The following is an 18,553-nucleotide window of genomic DNA, read 5'->3' on the forward strand; positions in this document are numbered from 1 at the left end:
TTACTGGGCATAATTAACTATTTAAATTTAGTCTATGCAATTTTTTAAGATTTTTTAGCTGCTGTTAAATATGGAGAAACCTTAAATTTTACACTTCAATTTCTTAAGTTCTGTTTTTGGATTTTAACATAATTCTTTATACTTGTTATATCTAACTATATTAATGAAATCATTGCTATATTATATTGAGTGAAAAACTACACAAAGAGCATATGCTCCAAGTAAGATTAACATACATAACAATTCTATACCATGTTTGACATATAGTTTTAGCTAATTATGTGGTGATCTTCAATTAAATTTAGAGAAATTAATTTTTTAAATTCCCATTAAGTTACTTTTTATTTTCTTAATCCACAGCAAGTTGGCATTGATAAAGGTGATATTCCTGACCTCACACAGGTAAGTGATTCTCTGAGTGGAAGATTCAGTGTATATGAAATTATTCTGTAGTTTTTCATAAAAGGTCTTACCTAGATCATTGATAAAGTCTTGTAAGTATTTAAAAGTATTTAATGGATTTTAAATTTAGGCCAATGGACTTTCTTGGAAATTATTCTAGCTTATTTTTTCTAGCTATTAAATATATTTCTAGAGGTAATATGAAGGTTTTCCTGCCCTTATAAACATAGTTTCTTCTTTAAAGGCAACTGAATTTACTTACTGAGGTCATATTTTCATTCTTGAACTTGAATCAAAAGGGAGCCTTGAATAATGTTTAAAAAATATTTTATCTATGAAAATATATTTGTAGGCATGATAATCAGGACTTTTGAATTTTTTTCCTGCTTGTTCTTCTAGATTTCAGCATGCCTCAGGTACGAGGAAGGGGCATGAATGGGCAAACTCTGATATAGTTCTACCACGCTGATTTTTTCTTTATTTGTAAAATAGTCCAAATAAATAATGCATGTTAACCTAGAAAGTTGGATATGAAAATACTCAGCTCAATGAATAGCTTTTAGAAATGACAAATCATCTTTATTCAACTCTATAGACAGCTCACTGTAGAATAAAAGAAAAACTGGATGTATTGTTAGAAGTGCTCTCAGTTAATAAGAAAATAGGTCCTCCTTTGTCTTACTTAGTTAGGGCAGAGCCTAAAGGAAGACAAGGAAAGGTTTAAAGGAATACTTAATACTGTTTTGTTTTTAAAATTATAGAATTATAGTAAAGCATCAAAAGAAGGAATCACATACTTGCATTTACTTTTTAATGATACTATAAAATTTATTATAATTTATATAACTCTCTAGAGTTCAGAGACATAATATTTTTTAAATATATTTTTATTGCTTTCAGAGAGGGAGGGAGAAGGAGAGATAGAAAAATCAATGATGAGAGAGAATCATTGATTGGCTGCCTCCTGCATGCCCCCTACTGGGGATTGAGCCCACAACCTGGGCATGTGCCCTTGTCCGAAATCGTACCCAGGACCCTTCAGTTCACAGGTCGATACTATATCCACTGAGCCAAACGGGCTATGGCGACATATTTTATATAATGTTGTGTGTTATCACAATTTGGTGAACAGAGATAAAATTCTTAAGATAAAATCTTGCCCTGGGCCAAATAAAAAGATATTTTTTGGTAGAGATCCATTAGATGCTGGTATTTCATATCCTCTACTTTTGTTATGACCTTAAGAGTCACATAAACTTCACTATTATTTAATTTGTAAATCACCTCCTCATTACAAAAATTTTATAGTTCATTTCTCCAGTATATATTTACATCTCAGTGCAAGAGTATTGTGTGCTTCTGAAATTTCTTAAGCTACCGAATTGTGATTTCTGTTGGGATTATAAGTAACAGAGCTAAACACATTCCCTAATTCTCATTTAGAGCCCCTTCCATGGGTCCAAAGGAGGCTTCTGATTGAACTGGGGATTTAGACCCACTGGGACAGGAGAGTGAAGTCCAAGCTGGAATGTGAGCTGCTCTAGGGTTAATCCTTTAAACAGTGTTAGACCAGAATTAATCTGCCGATGGGTCAGAAATGCTACTTTTTGTGGGCTCAGTTTACCTCCTTTGAGAGGTTCTGTTCTCTGCCAGACCTCTCTGTGGCCACCATGGCACTCAATCTAGCTGTGACAATAAATAAAAACACCAGACATGGAAGAGGGTTAGAGAGGCGATGGAGACCAGAAGGGTTACCTATTGACTGGGAGAAGGAATAATCTGCTTAGTAACTCAAAAAAGGATTAGAATTCCTCTTGCTGCAAGATGGGGCAGCGTAATTTAATGGCTATCCTTTAGGTTAGAAATTGCATAATAACTATCAGTGTGGACATCTGTAGCCCTTTTTTAAGTTGTGCATCTAATGTCATCATAAGTGCATTTAAATGATTTATGTGTATCAATGACATTTCTTTTAAAAACATTTAAAAGTTTGTTTTGAGTAAGATATGAATATGATATCAGAACTTTTATATTTCTCAGCACTTTCAAATGGTTTCTTAGATCCAATGATCAAAATTTGAATGATCTTTTGGTTGCTTTTTTTCCATTTGTGTTTTTTTTTATTGAATTTATTGGGGTGACATTGGTTAATAAAATTATATAGGTGTCAGGTGTACAGTTCTATAATTCCTCATCTGTATATTGTATGGTGTGTTCACCACCCCAAGCCATTTATCCCCCCTTTATCCTCTTCTACGTCCCCTCCAACCGCCTTTTCCTTCTGGTAATCATCATGCTGTTATCTGTGTCTATGAGTTTGGAGTTTTTTTGGCTTACTCACCTCACCTTTTTCACCCAGCCCCCATCCCTCTCCCCTTAATGATGCTTTATAATCGAAAGCCTCTGAATTTTAGATGGATGCTTCCTTTTTTATTCTAGGCTCAAAATTATTTATGAATTTGTTCCAAGAAAAGGATTTTCAAAATAGTATTTCCTGTTTATTGTGTGTGTGTGTGTGTGTGTGTGTGCACATTCCAAATTTAAATTATCTCCATTTATGAAAAACATTTTAGGATTTGATGGCAGGAATTCTGGTTGATCTGAAAACTACTGGTAAAGAAAAGTCTCCTTTTAAAGACTGTACCATTGATGAATCGGTAACCGTAATATATTGCTGTTATCTATTGGCTTTCACAGGCTGACTTATTCTGGGGTTGGTGTTTCCGTCTAATTGGTCTATTGACTTTGGCATTGTAAAAATAAGTAACTAATTATACTTTGTTGATCTTAAATTTCTTTACAATAGCAGAGGCATTCTCAGAGTTTTGCCCCTTGGAAATTTTAGTTTTGGTTTATTGCCTACTATACGCCAGGATGTGCTCCGCACCATAGAGGCAGTTGAGAAGAAGGCCAGTATTCCTGCATTCCTGAACGTTACTATCAAACAGGATTTTTCTGTCTGCATACATTTGAAAACTTTATTTCTGTTAGATTTCACAGTACTTACAAGTAATATAAATGATGAAGCATTTTAAACCTCTAAGATAAAGTGCTCCAAACTTAATTTTATGTGCAACATATTACAGAATAACTCCTCTTAAAGACAAAAGTCAATTTTGTAGTCTGTGTTCTTGATCAGATTTCTATTATGGCTATTGTGACTATTAATTTGTTTTTTAAAAATTCTTCCTAAAATTGCTAAAAAACTTTGCAAAAAAAAAAAAAAGAAATTGCAAACTGTTTCTGGTTTTGATTTTTGTTGTTTAGCTACCGAAGAAATGTAATAGGAGAATATACTACCTCTTTTTATGTTATCCTATACTGTTCTCTATTCTGTGTCTGTAAGTAGCATTTGTTGTTGTTTTTTAACAGGTTTAGCACAGAATCACATTTCCTTTACATTGTACTTACCATTCAGAGGGCCTGAGTCTTCTAAATCGAGAATGAGTCTATCACTTGACACATTTTTTCCTTACTGTGATCCCAATTAAAAAAAAAAAAAGGAAGTATGCTTCCTGGGTTCCAGTATGCCTCCCGGGTTCCGTTATGCATCCTGGGTTCCATTATTATGAAAATTATAATTTTTATTATGACAATTTTAAAGTTACCAGGTATGGATGCACCTAAAAATTATGAAGCCATTACTATTTTCTTCCCTTTAAGGTTACAATGTACACTTTGTTTATTAAATTAGCACAACTTTATAGTTAACTATTTCTTCTATACAGCAAAATTTCCTTTATTTTTAAAAACTTCTTTATATATTCAGAGGCATACTTCTTACCGTAGTTTACGGAAATTTGTTGAGTAAGTCCACTTTCACCTGAGTTATATTTTAAACTTTTAGTTTTTATAATTTTCTAGATTTATTATACCTCCTGATAGTCCTTATTCTTTCTATACTATAGTCATTAACTTTTTAGATAATGCTCATAGGGTTGTTTCTTTCTACCTTACCGTCATCACTTTGTTCACATTAATATTTTGTTCACTTACTAATTTATATTTATAAACTTATGTTTGCTTCACTTAGTAATTTACACTTATAATCACATAATTATTGAGATCATTTATGATTCTATTTGTAAAATTTAAATGAATATTAAATAAATATCCTGAACTTCCAGAATCAAAATTTTTAATACAATTTATTTTAAATTGTCACTCTCGGTACCATATAAAATTACAGTGATAGGATTTTTTCGAGTTATGTGAACTATTTCAACAGTTAGCATAGTTAGTCCTTCAAAATTAATTTCATATTAATTTAAATACAATTATTAGAATTCATTGTATCTATAAATGTAGTTATATTTTTTATTCATGAAATGATATTCTTTGAATGCCTATGCTGCTATTAAGGTCAAATTTGGGTTAAAATTATCTGAGAAAGATGAAATTAAATTTTTGATGCTTGAGGAATAGAGTGGAATATTGTTTGAATCTATTATTTCTCTTTCTAATATACAGTAAAATGCCATCACTTTATATTTCTTAAAATGTTATAAAAACCGTTACTTTTTGATAAAATGGTTGAAATATATTAAATTTGCCAATACAAATAGTCTATTATAACATTATTATATTTGCTAGTTATTTTATTATAGATAAATTAAATACCTCAATAATAAGAAAATCTTAATTGTTATTAACTACTAAAGGTGTATTCTTTTCCCACAACTATCACTTACCCCCCCCCTTTTCTTAATATAGTAGCAATTTTTCCTTATATTTCAGTCAAACGTGGATAAGTGAGATTTTACTGTATTTTCAAATTTCTGTTACTTTATACTTGGGCACTTATATTTTTGACTTGGATATAAATACCTGTTCTTTTTTCACTGTGGTCTTATGGAAACATATGGTGAATTGGATTAAACTTACTTTACTGCATATAAGTAATATGTTAGAAAAAGTTTATCCAATGTATTCTCTACACTGAAACCACACTGTAACACTATTTGTTATGCAGTGGAGTTAAGTATAGATCGGATTGGCCTGTCTGAGATTCCAGGGAATTTAAAGATTTTTAACACTAAAAGACCTAGAATATAATTATCTCAAATGACCTCCGCCATGCAAGGTTACAGTGACGTTTCAGTGTTTACTTTGCAAGCAAACAATCCAGACATTTATTTTTACTCTCTTATTGTAGGCTCCCAGCAGTCTTATGGAGACCCTTGAACAGCATCTAAATACATTAGAAGGAAAGAAACCTGGAAACAAGTACGCATTAGTTGTATATTATAAATAAGATGAAAAATGTTAGAATTGTTCTTTATAAGAATGAGAATGATCACAGTGCAACTTATACTACTATAGTTTTAGGGTATGCTTTATTGTAATTCTTCTGGGTTTCCTCAAACACCCCCCGCCCCATTCCATTAACTCATGGCAGTGCGACCCTGCCTACAACAATCTGTCTGCAGGCAAATGCAGCAAATTAGTAGGTTGCACCTATGTTTACTGAACTTGATGATTTATATATTTGCCCTTAGAAGGGATTCACAGTAATCAGAAAAAGAGTGGCTTCTGTTTAAAAGTTGAGGCTGTTATCATTGGGCACAAGTAAAACCAGCACAACTTCACAAGCAGCCTTGAACACTGTTGTGTTACCAACCTCACTGTTAAACAAAGCAAACCCCTGGAGCCTAGTTTCTTGGACTCCAGACTCTTCCCACTTGAACCACTCAGCACGGCATGCTGCTGACATTTCACTAAGAGATCTTTTTATAGAGTGGCAATTAAGCAGTGGTAAGTGCAATTTTACTGGATTTTTATACCTTGCGTTTGGCACTTAACCTTTTTTACTATTTTTCCTCAATACATGCGAAAAATGTCCAGGTTCCACTCCTTTTTATTGCTCTAGCAGGTGTCAAACTTGTGCATTCACAAGACCCAGTGCTTTTCACTCTCTGTGCCTTGCTGGTCCTGGATGCCTACCCCCTTATCTCTGTCTGTATAAATCTCACACATCCCGGGAGAGACATTTCATGAAACCTTCCTTAATCATGCAATGTCCTGTGTTGTGGCCATTTTTTTTCACACATGTGTTTTAAATAGATTTTCTAATTCTAAAGGTCAGGGATGATTTTATACTTCATTATCTCCCCCTTAACACTTAGGGTAGCTCTCCCCACAGAGTCAGCTTGAAATGTCTGGGTGAGTTGTCCTGGCTTTATGTGTAGTCCACTGAGATTGACAGCAGAAGTTAGCAGAGAAGACCTAATAACTGATCATTACAGATCTGTGGGCTGATCAGAGATTTTACCTGTGGTACAGCAACCAAAAGGCAACTCCTTTCTGCTCTCTTTTCCCAGAATCTAGACTAGTGTTCTGACCTTACTTTGTTGTTGTTGTTGTTTTATCAGCTACGTGTTATTTCTGTCATTTTTCCCAAGTTAGTATAAAAAGCATGGCCTGTTTTAAATTTTCAATGACAAACAGTAGTATAGGAATCTCTTAGGGCCTAAGACTTAGGCAGTTAATGGCAGAGCTACTGGAATGATGGTCCTCTTAGGGGCTTTAGCAGGTTTGTTACTCCAGCCCAGGGTGTGCCCCAGCTGTAGTGTGGCCATGGGTGATCAGCCTTTTGTGGATAGATTGATGTCAAATAAAAAACTAGAGAGTATACCAAGTCACAACAGGAGATGCCCGCTTCCAGCCACAGCTGGGGCCATCCTGTACTACGGTACCTGGGAAGCCACGTGAGTTGCCTTGGATGTAAGGAAAAGGAGGCAGGAAGCCTGAGAAAAGGCCCTGAAGGAACCTTTTTAGCTAAGGAAATGCAGTATGCACACCCCATAGAGTTAGAGCCTCTTCCTTGGGCAGTGAGGGCTGCACATCAGTGAAAAGTCAGTTTCTCTGCATTCTTTCCCGCTCAGGTTCCCCACCACCACACACTGCACAGACCCACTCTGTCCTCTTGTTCAGTCTGCCAGGGCTGCTCGCAAGGCTGCAGCAGTCTGCTGGAGTCGATTTCCTTAGTCCTAACTTCAAATCTACATTCGCCCCCTGGTGGCTGCTGCAAACTTTTTGGAGAATTTAGCTCTATATGCTTATGTAACATTTCCAAAAGCGGTGAAATTATAACTTCTGTTTTGAATTACCTTTAGCTGAGCATAGTTTTTCTTTCTGCTTTAAAATCATTTTATGCTTGTCATATTTCTTTTCTGAATTGGCATATGAACTTGTCTTTTGCTTATTCCCTATTTTTAAAATAAATGAACTACAGTAGATAACTATTTTCTTCTTTGTACGTTTGTGCTTACCTGGGAACTTAAGTGAAGGGTGAGTAATATATCGAGTGACTTTTTTTGCATTTGGTTATTACTAAAAATGCAAAAAAAACACCACTCTTAAGAGTCCACATTTGGTATTTAGAACATTTAAAAATGATGTCTGTCCATTTTACACATCTGTGTTTTTCATTATACTTTTTGGTCTCACAAGTTGACTGGCATAAATGGTTTTACTTTAGTTTGGTCTTCTTGGATCAAGACTAACAGTCTCTCTTAGATATTCGTATATATGTGTGTATATACGCAAATATATATATTTCTTTTAGATTTTAGTAATCAAACTTTTTTCATTTATTTAGTAATCAGAAGATTTTCCCATGTCATATAACAAAAGACAATTTTATGAAGAAAATTAATTATTAAAGCTGTCTCCAGGTTAGGTAAATGCATAAAACAAAGCATTTTTAAATGTCTTCTATAAAAATATGTATGCCCTTTATATTTAGTGCCTAAAGAAACTGATATTTATTTTGGAACTTTTATACAATACTGTATGATGCACCTTTGTATATTGTTTGTTTCTATGATTCCATAGACCAAAGAGAGAATTTGATTTTATTTTATATGTGGGTTTCTAATTGTTGAGGGTGCAGGAAACACAAGATAAACCTATTTTAAATAAAATTATTTGGAAGGCAGATTTTTCACATCTGTATTTTATTTTCGTTGTTGTTTATTTTTATAACTAGCACTTATCACCAGAATTGTATAAGGGTTATTGTTGTGACTAAGAAATAAAAAAAAATGTTCTCTTTTGATACCTTTATATTAACATTGTGGAAGTAAACCTTGGCATTTACTATGTGCATCAGAAAAACTCACATATTAGTTTGTAGAATTTTACAAAATTTAGGGTAGATTACTTTATAGTCATTTATTCTCTTCTAAAGTTGTATTTGTGTTTTATTTTCCCTAAAACAGTACACTAAGTGCTAAGTTTCTCTAGCTAAAATAAGTATAGGTCTGTAATAAAGGTCATTATTTATATATAAAACATTATAGCCTTTTTTTATAAAGGAGAAATGACCAATGGCAAGATAGAAAATCAACAAAGGAACAAGTAAAGGAAGCAGTCAATGTATTGTGTAAGGGAGGAACAAATGTGCTGGGCTATGTGTGTTTCGGTCAGGACCCGCTGGCATGTGAAATGAGCACAGGCTCTGGGCATCAGACAGACATTGACTGGAGTCTTAAATCCACCACTAAAGCATGGGGAGACTTGGCAAGTTACTTACCCCTCTGAACCTCAGAGCCCTCAGATTTTAACCAGTGATTAATGATCCTTTTTAAAGTCATGTCCCACTGGGAGCACCTCTGGTTCTCGCCTTTCTGATGAAATCTCATCAAAGGCTGGGACTGGTCCATGGGAACAGAGGTCACACATCCTGACAATTTAGTTTCACACAAAATAATTTTTAAGACTTTTGGTTAACTTACATTTTTATACGAAGAGTACGTAAATGTATTCTCATTCAAAAGTCTAGATAATACAAAAATATATTTCACTGACTAACAATGCAAGCTGCTGTATAAAGTGCCAGGGATATAAATCATTGAGATGAGCCCCCTCACTGCTAAGAACTTAGCATCTAATGGAGAATACAGACACTTACACAGTTAAGACACAGTGCAGTAGGTGGCATGATAGCTCCCCAGGGACAGTAGGAAATTTGCATTTGTTTGTCTAATCCATGGGGTAATGTCACGTGTCATTTAGTAATAGCATTTGTGTAGCATTATTGGCAACATAATTCTTGTGCCAATTATGATGTTTTACGCTTATATTTGAGCATGATATTCTTTAATGGCAGAGCAATTCTGTCATTTTTATTATACCTTTATTATTGCTATGGAGCATAGAATATGTTAGAAATGTTTATGTATTAGCTTGGAAACATATTTCAAAAAGCGCTTGCATATCCTCAGTTCTCTTTTCTGTAATGGTATTTCTCATGTGTGAGTACCACTGAGCATTGCTTCATGAAATTGCTTGAGAGATAATTTAATTTCAATTAATTCATTCTTAGAAAGTGACCATGTCAAATGCCACATTCAGGCTGTTATTTTCTTGGATTTTTATTTAGATTTAGTTCCTTTCCTTTTCCACACAGATAAAGGAAAAAATGGTGGGAGTGGAGAAATTATTAGTCAAAAACTCATTAGGGAATTTTTGAACTCCTGCTATACAAGATTTTTGGTGCCTAAGTAGCTTTTTATAGATACAGAGAGCACTGTGATTCACTTGTTTTAGTAGGCCCTTTGAAATAAGCAATATAGATAAGTGCATTTCATGTTCTTTATAGGATATGTCATTCTTAAGATTATATTTAGCCAAACTACACATAACCAAATTAAATGTTACCTTTATACTTCTACCTTTATAATATAGTAGAAATTTATATGTGTTCTTTCTTTACATTATATTAATTTTAAATAAAAACTAAATTTAAATAGAAAATGGCAAGCATATATTTGCAAATGAAGTTGAACATAAAAGGTATTAATCAGGCATATACTATTACTAGATTTATTTTGCTACATCCAATGACAAAAAATCATGATAGTGTATAAAATTCAGTTACTAACTCTCTACTAATTTTTTTCTGCTACTGCTATATGTAATATTTTCTCTGTAGATAAGTAGTAAGACATCCCTGACATCCTAGAAGACCCTGACAAAAGGCTTCTTATTGCAATGTGTATTTGTTCCTTTTGTTTCATTGTTATTTTCCACCAACTCAGGTTGGTGAAATGTAAGCTGTTTAAGCAGCTGTTTCTGAAGCACTTTGTAGAAGTGATGTGCAGTAGTCACTGCTATTCGTAATCTAACAGAAAAATTACTTCTTCCTAATTTTTCTTCACTGCCTTAGAAATAAGCATTGAGATTACTGTTCATTTTCAAGCTTCCTCTAGTTCTAATAGGACAATAGGAATATTTTTTTATAGATCTCATTATATCCATAAAAAAAAAACCAACTTAAGGAAGTGGGGACATATTTCAGGCACAAGGCTCATAGGGATTTTTATTTTACTTTAGTGTTCCTTTTATGCATCACAATTATGATTAATCACAGTATACTTTAATCTTAATGAGTTTTCTAACTTTTGAAATAATAAATCAGAAGCTTTTTTAATTCTTTAAACATATTTTTCCTAAGTCTTAGAAAAAATTTAAATTCCAATTCAGACAGCTTATTTTTGATGGACATGGGCAATAATAATCAACTTGAAGAATTGAATTGCTAGAGCTATAGGGGGGGAATTTTAATTTAAGAATTTCTAATACTAGAAATTTAGTGGGTGGGAAACATTAGAAGAGGATGTCATAACTGAGTAAAAGATAGAAAGTATTAGTGTGTCCATTACTAAAAAAAAAAAAAATTGTATATAAACAAGTCAGTGTTTGACCAAGTGATAGTGTCAAATTTAAATGCTTCTACATGTATATTCAGTTTTAATTTTTTGGTTGCCTTTTAGATCTGGTGCTCCCTCTCCATTAAGTAAGGTAAGTTTATTTTTTGTTGTGTTTTGTTTTAACAATTTTAACCACTTTTGAGGTGCAATTTAGTGGATTACATTCACATTATTTAGCAACATTGCTACCATCCATTTCATAACTTTTTTATCTTCTAAAACAGGAACTCTGTACCCTTGAAACATTAACTCTCCACTTCCCCTATTCCAAGTCTCTGGTAGCCACTATTTTACTTTGATTTTGAGTACTCCAGGTACCTCATATAAGTAGAATCATCCAGTAAGTATCATTTTGTGACTGGCTTATTTTTCTTAGCATAATATCTTCAAGGTTAATCCATGTTGTAGCATGTCAGAATTTCCTTCCTTTTCAAGACTGTATACTACTTCATTGTATGAATATACCACATTTTGTTCATTTATTCTTCTATCAATGAACACTGTGTTGCATCCACCTTTTGGCTATTTTAAATAATGCTGCTATGATCATGAGTGTATAAATATCCGTTCGAGTCCCTGCTTTCAATTCTTTCGGGTATATATGCAGAAGAGGAATTGCTGGATCAAGTATAATTTTATTTTTAAATTTTTGAGAAAAGGTAAGGTAAGTTTTCATGTATTCTCCTATATATTTTCTAAGTCCAGTGTAATATCACAATGTGAACTTAGTCCTTTATTTGGACTACATTTTTAAGTAGAAGAAATTTTCATATATTTATATTACAGCTGAGAACAAATGTATCTGTAACATTTTATTAGTTGAAAAGCACTTTCACATACTCTAAATCACAGCCCTGTGAGACAGGTAAGGCACATGATAGTATGTGTGTTTTAATGGTAAAGAAACCAATTGTAGTTGGGAACCTTTCCACAGTGTGCCTTTGTTTTAGTTTTTCTTTTCTATTTTGGTTAATCCTTACCCGAGGATATTTTTTCCATTGATTTTTAGAGAGAGTGTGAGAGAGGGAGGAAGGGAGAGGAAGAGAAAAAGAAACAGAGAAACACTGATGTGAGAGACATTGATTAGTTGCCTCCTGCACGTGCCCAGACTAGGGGATTGAACCTGCAACCTTTTGGTGTGTGGGCCGACACCCTAACCACTGAGAAACACCAGCCAGGGCCACAAGGATGCTTTTTAGATAGTCTACTTGAATAAATTTAATTATTCCCTTACCTCCCTATCTCGTTTTTAGCCTGTTTAAGGACAGGATTAGTGTTATCAGTGACAGGAGTATTTCCTCCTATAGATCTGTAGTTCATGGGTCTGCAAAGTGGAAGTGCTGCTGCTCTGTGTCCTGTAGATTCGGATTTGACTAGAGTGTGTTGTGCACCTTCACTTTCAGTCTTCTCCAGCCACAACTGTTACGTCTCCTAATTCTACACCAGCTAAAACTATTGACACGTCCCCACCGGTTGATTTATTTGCAACTCCATCCGCGGCTGTCCCTGTCAGGTGAGTTAATGAGTATTCAAGTGAATGTTTATTAGTATTTTGATGAGTTGTTGTTTTTTTATGTACTGAACCCAAACGATTTCAGAAAATGAAAGCTAATCCTAACATGTATTACTGGGGTTATTTTTAGGTACACAAAGTAAGTTATTTTATACCTGATACAATTACTGAGTTCTGTACTTCTAAAAGCATAAGAAGGACCTGAGCTGTGGAAATCACCTTGCTGCCCCCACATTTGAGAAAGGAAGTAGAAAAACCATGCACACATTGCAAGTTCTTCTGGAATTGGCTCACACAGAAAATGTTTTCTAAAAAGTGTTTATTCTTGTGGGAAATATAAATGGTGTCCTAAAATGCCTTTTTTAAAAAGCTTGCAGTTGTAGATCAATTAGCTGGTGTATCTGAGGGACTCAAACTCCGGTGTTAGGAAGGGACCGCTGTGGTGTTTCTAATGAGCTTTAGTAGCACGTACATGTCAGGACGGTGGTGAGAAAAATAGAAACGACTGTACATTCTGTGAAATCTCAGGGCTGCCTACAGCGAAGCCCCAACTCACAGGGGCTTCCTCAAATAATAACTTTAGGTTAACTCTTTGTTTGGCTCTTTTGCCTTAGGAGGATTCTGGTCTCATTTTGTACTATCTGTGACTCTGATTGTGAATGCCCTATATTTAGAGACTTAAATTTTGAAATAAGTAATAAATCCACGTAATGCACCCACGTTAACAATGTATGTTATCCTCCATTGCTTAGTTTGGCTTTTTATAATCTCCAACTTGGTAAAACCAAGACCTTTCTGCCTCTATACTAAGATAAGTTACTTCTTATAAAAGCTCTGATATGAATATTAATTAATATACTTTCCTTATTCTGGCCGTTAGACCTGTTGTATTTATTAAATGGACATCAAAACTAGGCAAATTTCAATGGTTTAGATACTTTTTTAAGTAGCAGAATCCATTCTTCTTGGAATTCTAATCTATAAAAAAGATAAAGATGTAATTGCTGTTTATGAAGAGGGGATGGGGAGCCTGGGACACTGATGGCTTGGTACCTGGTCTAGTGACCTTCAGGCTCTTTTTAAAAAATGTATTTTATTGATTTTTTACAGAGAGGAAGGGAGAGGGAAAGAGAGTTAGAAACATCGATCAGCTGCCTCCTGCACACCTCCTACTGGGGATATGCCCACAACCGAGGTACATGCCCTTGACTGGAATCAAACCTGGGACCTTTCAGTCTGTAGGCCGACGCTCTATCCACTGAGCCAGACCGGTTAGGGCTAGGCCAGTGCTCTGTGCCTTTGTTCCAGTAAAACTTTATTTACAAAAAAACAGTCAGCAGGATAGATTTGACTCCTGGGGCCATAGTTTCCCAACTCTTGCTCTATAGACAACAACAAAGTTAAATCATATGTCAAGCTATGAGTCACTTGTGAAACACTCAGGGGCATGTTAAAATAACGCTTCTCATGTAGGAGATAATGGGGTAAGCCTGAGGTGTTGCATTTTTAACAAGGATCTAGTTCAGGGTCTATACTTTGAATAGCAAAGCTCTAGATTCCTTCTTAGAACTTCTACAAATGGAGGAGCTTTGAAAATCACAGCCTCAATGAATGAAAATTAAAAAAAATAAGTATTTTCAGGTGAGTCCTCTTTATAGCCAAAACTGATACGTTGTGGTTTTATTTAGAAAACAAGGTACATTAGTAATTATTCATTTTACTATCTTTGGTTTATAAATAAAGTATTCTTCTCAAGACAATAATTTTTTTCATTAAAAAAAATTTGAAAATAGAGAAAAGAAAAAAAACGTTACCCATAATCCTCTTACCCTAATACCTTTAATATTTGGATGATGTTTCCTTTTGTCACAGTCCTTATAACTAGCATTTCATAACATGATTAAGAAAATTCCACCTTACTTTGAGGCATTTATGTTTTCCCTTTTAATTTCTGCTCTGTGATCTGGTAAGTGACTCATAGCTTGAAATATGATTTAACTTTGTTGTTGTCTATAGAGCAAGAGTTGGCAAACTATGGCCCCAGGAGTCAAATATATCCCGCTGACTGTTTTTTGTAAATAAAGTTTTACTGGAACAAAGGCACACTTACTTGTTCATGTGTCATCTATGTCTTATTTCACTTTTACAGTGGCAGAGTCAAGCAGCGATAGAGATCATCTAGCCCACAAGCTTGAAATACTTAGCATCTAGCCCTTTACAAATCTCATTTGCCAACCCTTGGTGTAGAAGAACATACGCTATACTTTCCAAAATATTATTCTTTTATTTGATTTAAAATATACAAAATCTATGATGTTTTTAGAAGATACCTTTACATTATAAATACCTTTACATTATGAAATTTCAAAGTCTGACTTTATTAAAACACCTTTATATTATACAATTTCAAAGTCTGACTTTAAAATTATATTTTCCATTCAGCACTTCTAAACCGTCGAGCGATCTCCTGGACCTCCAGCCAGACTTTTCCTCTGGAGGGGCGGCAGCAGCCGCGGCACCAGCACCAGCACCACCTTCTGGAGGAGCCACTGCGTGGGGAGGTAAGTGAAACCAGACAGTCACGCCATCTCTCTATCTAGTTGCTTTTACTCAGGCTATAACTCTTATGCTTACCTTCTGAGGGTCCAAATGGTGCTAGAAACTTGGAGAGAAAATGTTCAGAATGGCATCTATTGATAGAAATATATGTTGAGAGAGAGAGAGAGACAGGAAAAGTACCCACAATACAGTTAAAATGTTCAAATAGTCATATAGTTTTTATTTTAAAAGTTAGAACAAAGGCAGTACTTTCCTTTGTTGTTCTAAAATTCTAATTATATTTAGTCTTGTTTTCTAGAGATTCAGACTTTAGAAGTCTGGGTATTCCTGAAAATTTATGAGATTATGCAAAGACAGCATTTCTAATTTGGTTTTCTCAGGGAGAGCCTTCCTTCATGGATTCCTTACGGGAATTGATTTTATTCACATTGTATTTGACTTAAATGCAGTTAAAATCTGGGATAGCTTTGTCACTGGAGAATCAAACTCAATTTCTCGCAGGAGCGGGATTCTTGCGAGATCTTTAGAAAATGAATTTTCTAAGATTTGCACGGGTCAACAAGATATGGTAAAAAGGCTTTATTTACATGGAGTTACATTTCTCAGGTTGCAAAGCCCCATGCCCCTTAACCCAGTCCTGAAAGAGGAGCAGCTGGGGGTCCAGTAGAGCCAAAAGGAGGGCCAGTGTCAAGATCTTCTGTTCCATGTTGCAGCCAGGTCCAGTTCAGCATTCACGCTAATTGAAGTCCATTCGTCCACTGTGTGGGCACAGGGTAATGCACCTCCTGCAACAGGAGAGCCAGGAACCTGGCACACCAGAGACGGAGAGGCTCTGTAATAAATCAGTGACCCAAAGTAACAGCATAGGTGATTCATAAACTCCTAACTGGGGGTTCATGGAGAGTAGCCATGCTCCAGGCCTATGTCTTCTTTAGTGAAAGGTATACCTTTGCTTTAAGTCAGCCCTTTCCATTGTTCTTGCGCATGTAGTTTACCACACCTTTGAAATGCCAGATTAATCCTCTTTTTTAGAGGCATAACCACTCTCAAGGGAGCACATAATCTTGTCAACTATCCTATAATACAATCATTTCGATTTCCCTGCCTTCACGTATCTTCCTTATGTCCCCTTCTTAATTCCAAATGTATAAAGAGAACTACAAAGCTACCAGGCTTGGGAGCATTTGAGATCTTACTTCTTGGCATGTATCAGGTAGCTCAAATAAACTCAAACAAGCTCTTATAAAATTCTTTACAAGTTTGGACATTTCTTACATTGACACTCTAAAAAATTATTTGGGTGCCAAAAGTTAAAAAAAAATAAAATAACACACACACACACACACACACACACACACACACACACACACACACAAAGAAAAACGTAGGTGAAATCTTTTTCCATTTCAATATGACATTTTAATTCATATTCATCTCCAAGGAGTTTTTGCTAAGACCCATAATATTGTGGAGAATCTACACTAATAAAAGAGAAAAATGGTAATTGGCGTACGACGATACCCTTTTCATTGGCTAATCAGGGCTATATGCAAATTAACTGCCAACTATGATTGGCAGTTAACTGCCAACTAAGATTGACAGTTAACTGCCAACAAGATGGCGGTTAATTTGCACATGTAGGCACAATGCAGGGAGGTGAAAGGGAAAGCAGGAAAAAGCCCCCTGCCACTGACAGTGATCAGAAACCCAGGGGGGAGCTAAGAGCTGGGGGGCAGGGCAAAGGCGGCCCTGGGGCCGCCTTTGCCCTGCCCCCCAGCCATGATTGGAGAATCAGGCGCCTTTGCCGCCCTGGCCAGTGATAGCAGGAAGTAGGGGTGGAGCCAGCGATTGGAGCTGGGCACGGTCGAAGCTGGCAGTCCCGGGAGCTAGGGGTCCCTTGCCTGGGCCTAAAGTGGAGCCCACGATCGCGGGGCCGCTGCAGCTGTGGGTCCCCACTGCCTGGGCCGGACACCTCAGCCAGAGGCATTAGGCCTGGGCAGGGGTGGAACCTGCAACCGCGGGGAGCTGGGGGTCCCCTGCCCAGGCCTGACACCTCTGCCGGAGGCCTCAGGCCTGGTCAAGGGGCCGATCCGGTGATTGGTGATCGGAGGGTGATGAGGGTCAACTCCTCTAGCCGAGGCATCAGGCCTGGGTGGGGGGCTGAGCCAAGGATTGGGGGGATATGATGGTCCCCTTGCCTAGGCCTGAAGCCTGGGTCAGAGGCGTCAGGCTTGGGCGGGGGGTGGAGCAAGCCATCAGAGGGAGATGGGGGTCCCCTGCCCAGGCATGATTCCTGGGCCAGAGGCCTCAGGCCTGGGCGGGGGCCAGAGCCAGTGATCAGGGGGAGATGGGGGTCCCCTGTCCAAGCCTGACACCTCTGGTGGAGGCGTCAGGCCTGGGCAAGGGGCCGATCCTGTGATTGGAGGGTGATGGGGGTCAATGCCTGAGGGCTCCCAGTATGTGAGAGGGGGCAGGCTGGGCTGAGGGACACTCTCCCACACACACACCCAGTGCACGAATTTCGTGCACCGGGCCCCTAGTAATTTATAATAACCAATTTTATTACAACACATTTCAGTCTTTACGTGTTAGAAATAATAACTCTTGGTGACAAACACTGAGGTATCAGTAGGTCTAGTCATGTGGTTTCAACCTGGGCTGTCTGACCTGGACATGCAGGATATGTTAGACTCCGGAGTGGGGCTGATATCTTGCCTGAGTTCTGCCAGCGAAGCTGTGAGCCTTGCTCATCCTTGAGAGAAAGCTGTGTTTTTCTAAGCTGCTGGCCCCGAGGGAGCACTTTTCAATAATTAGTGCAGAGCACTTTCTAGGCGAGCGGAAGCCTTGCCTTAGGGCCTGCTGGTCACTTTTTGATGGTTAGACAGCATAAGTCTTCTGTCTCAACAAAATACCTACAGCTTCAGTGGAAAAGTCAGCTGGGGAGAAAAATGCTAATAAATAAATTTCCTAAGCAAAATAATAAAAATTATAAGCCTTAAGAAATTGAAGTAGTGTAATATGAAGTTGAGAAATCATAGTCACCCACCTTCAGTTTGCATTCATTCTATAGATACCCAGTGATGGTTGAAGATGATGCTATATTGTAACAAATACATTTTGGCTTATGTGACTAAAAAAAAATCACTTTCTCAGTCTTGTTTGATAAGATTAGGCTGATTCTATTATTGAAGCACATTTTAATTTTGTTTAACTAGACAGTAAAATACAAACTTTAAAAAACTATTTAGACCTATCTGGATATTCTTATCTGACCATAACACAGTAAGAGGATTTCATTTTCCAACGACCATCACTACTTCAGGTGTTTATAAGTACAGTGGGGCCTTGACTTACGAGTGTCCCG

General features: G+C 36.4%; 1 protein-coding gene across 9 annotated transcripts in view; it reads left to right on the plus strand.

The window, feature by feature from the left end:
• SNAP91 (synaptosome associated protein 91) overlaps nucleotides 1–18,553 on the plus strand; it is a 123,475-nt gene that overhangs the window by 62,080 nt on the left and 42,842 nt on the right. For all 9 annotated transcript variants that reach the window (XM_059701064.1, XM_059701063.1, XM_059701069.1 and 6 more), the window contains exons 9-13: nucleotides 361–402; nucleotides 5,558–5,628; nucleotides 11,181–11,208; nucleotides 12,521–12,630; nucleotides 15,073–15,191. In XM_059701064.1, coding sequence (XP_059557047.1) covers nucleotides 361–402; nucleotides 5,558–5,628; nucleotides 11,181–11,208; nucleotides 12,521–12,630; nucleotides 15,073–15,191 — 370 coding nt within the window. The remainder of the gene's footprint in view (nucleotides 1–360; nucleotides 403–5,557; nucleotides 5,629–11,180; nucleotides 11,209–12,520; nucleotides 12,631–15,072; nucleotides 15,192–18,553) is intronic.

Source organism: Myotis daubentonii, chromosome 6 (assembly GCF_963259705.1).
Source record: "Myotis daubentonii chromosome 6, mMyoDau2.1, whole genome shotgun sequence".
NCBI classification, from domain to species: Eukaryota; Metazoa; Chordata; class Mammalia; order Chiroptera; family Vespertilionidae; genus Myotis; species Myotis daubentonii.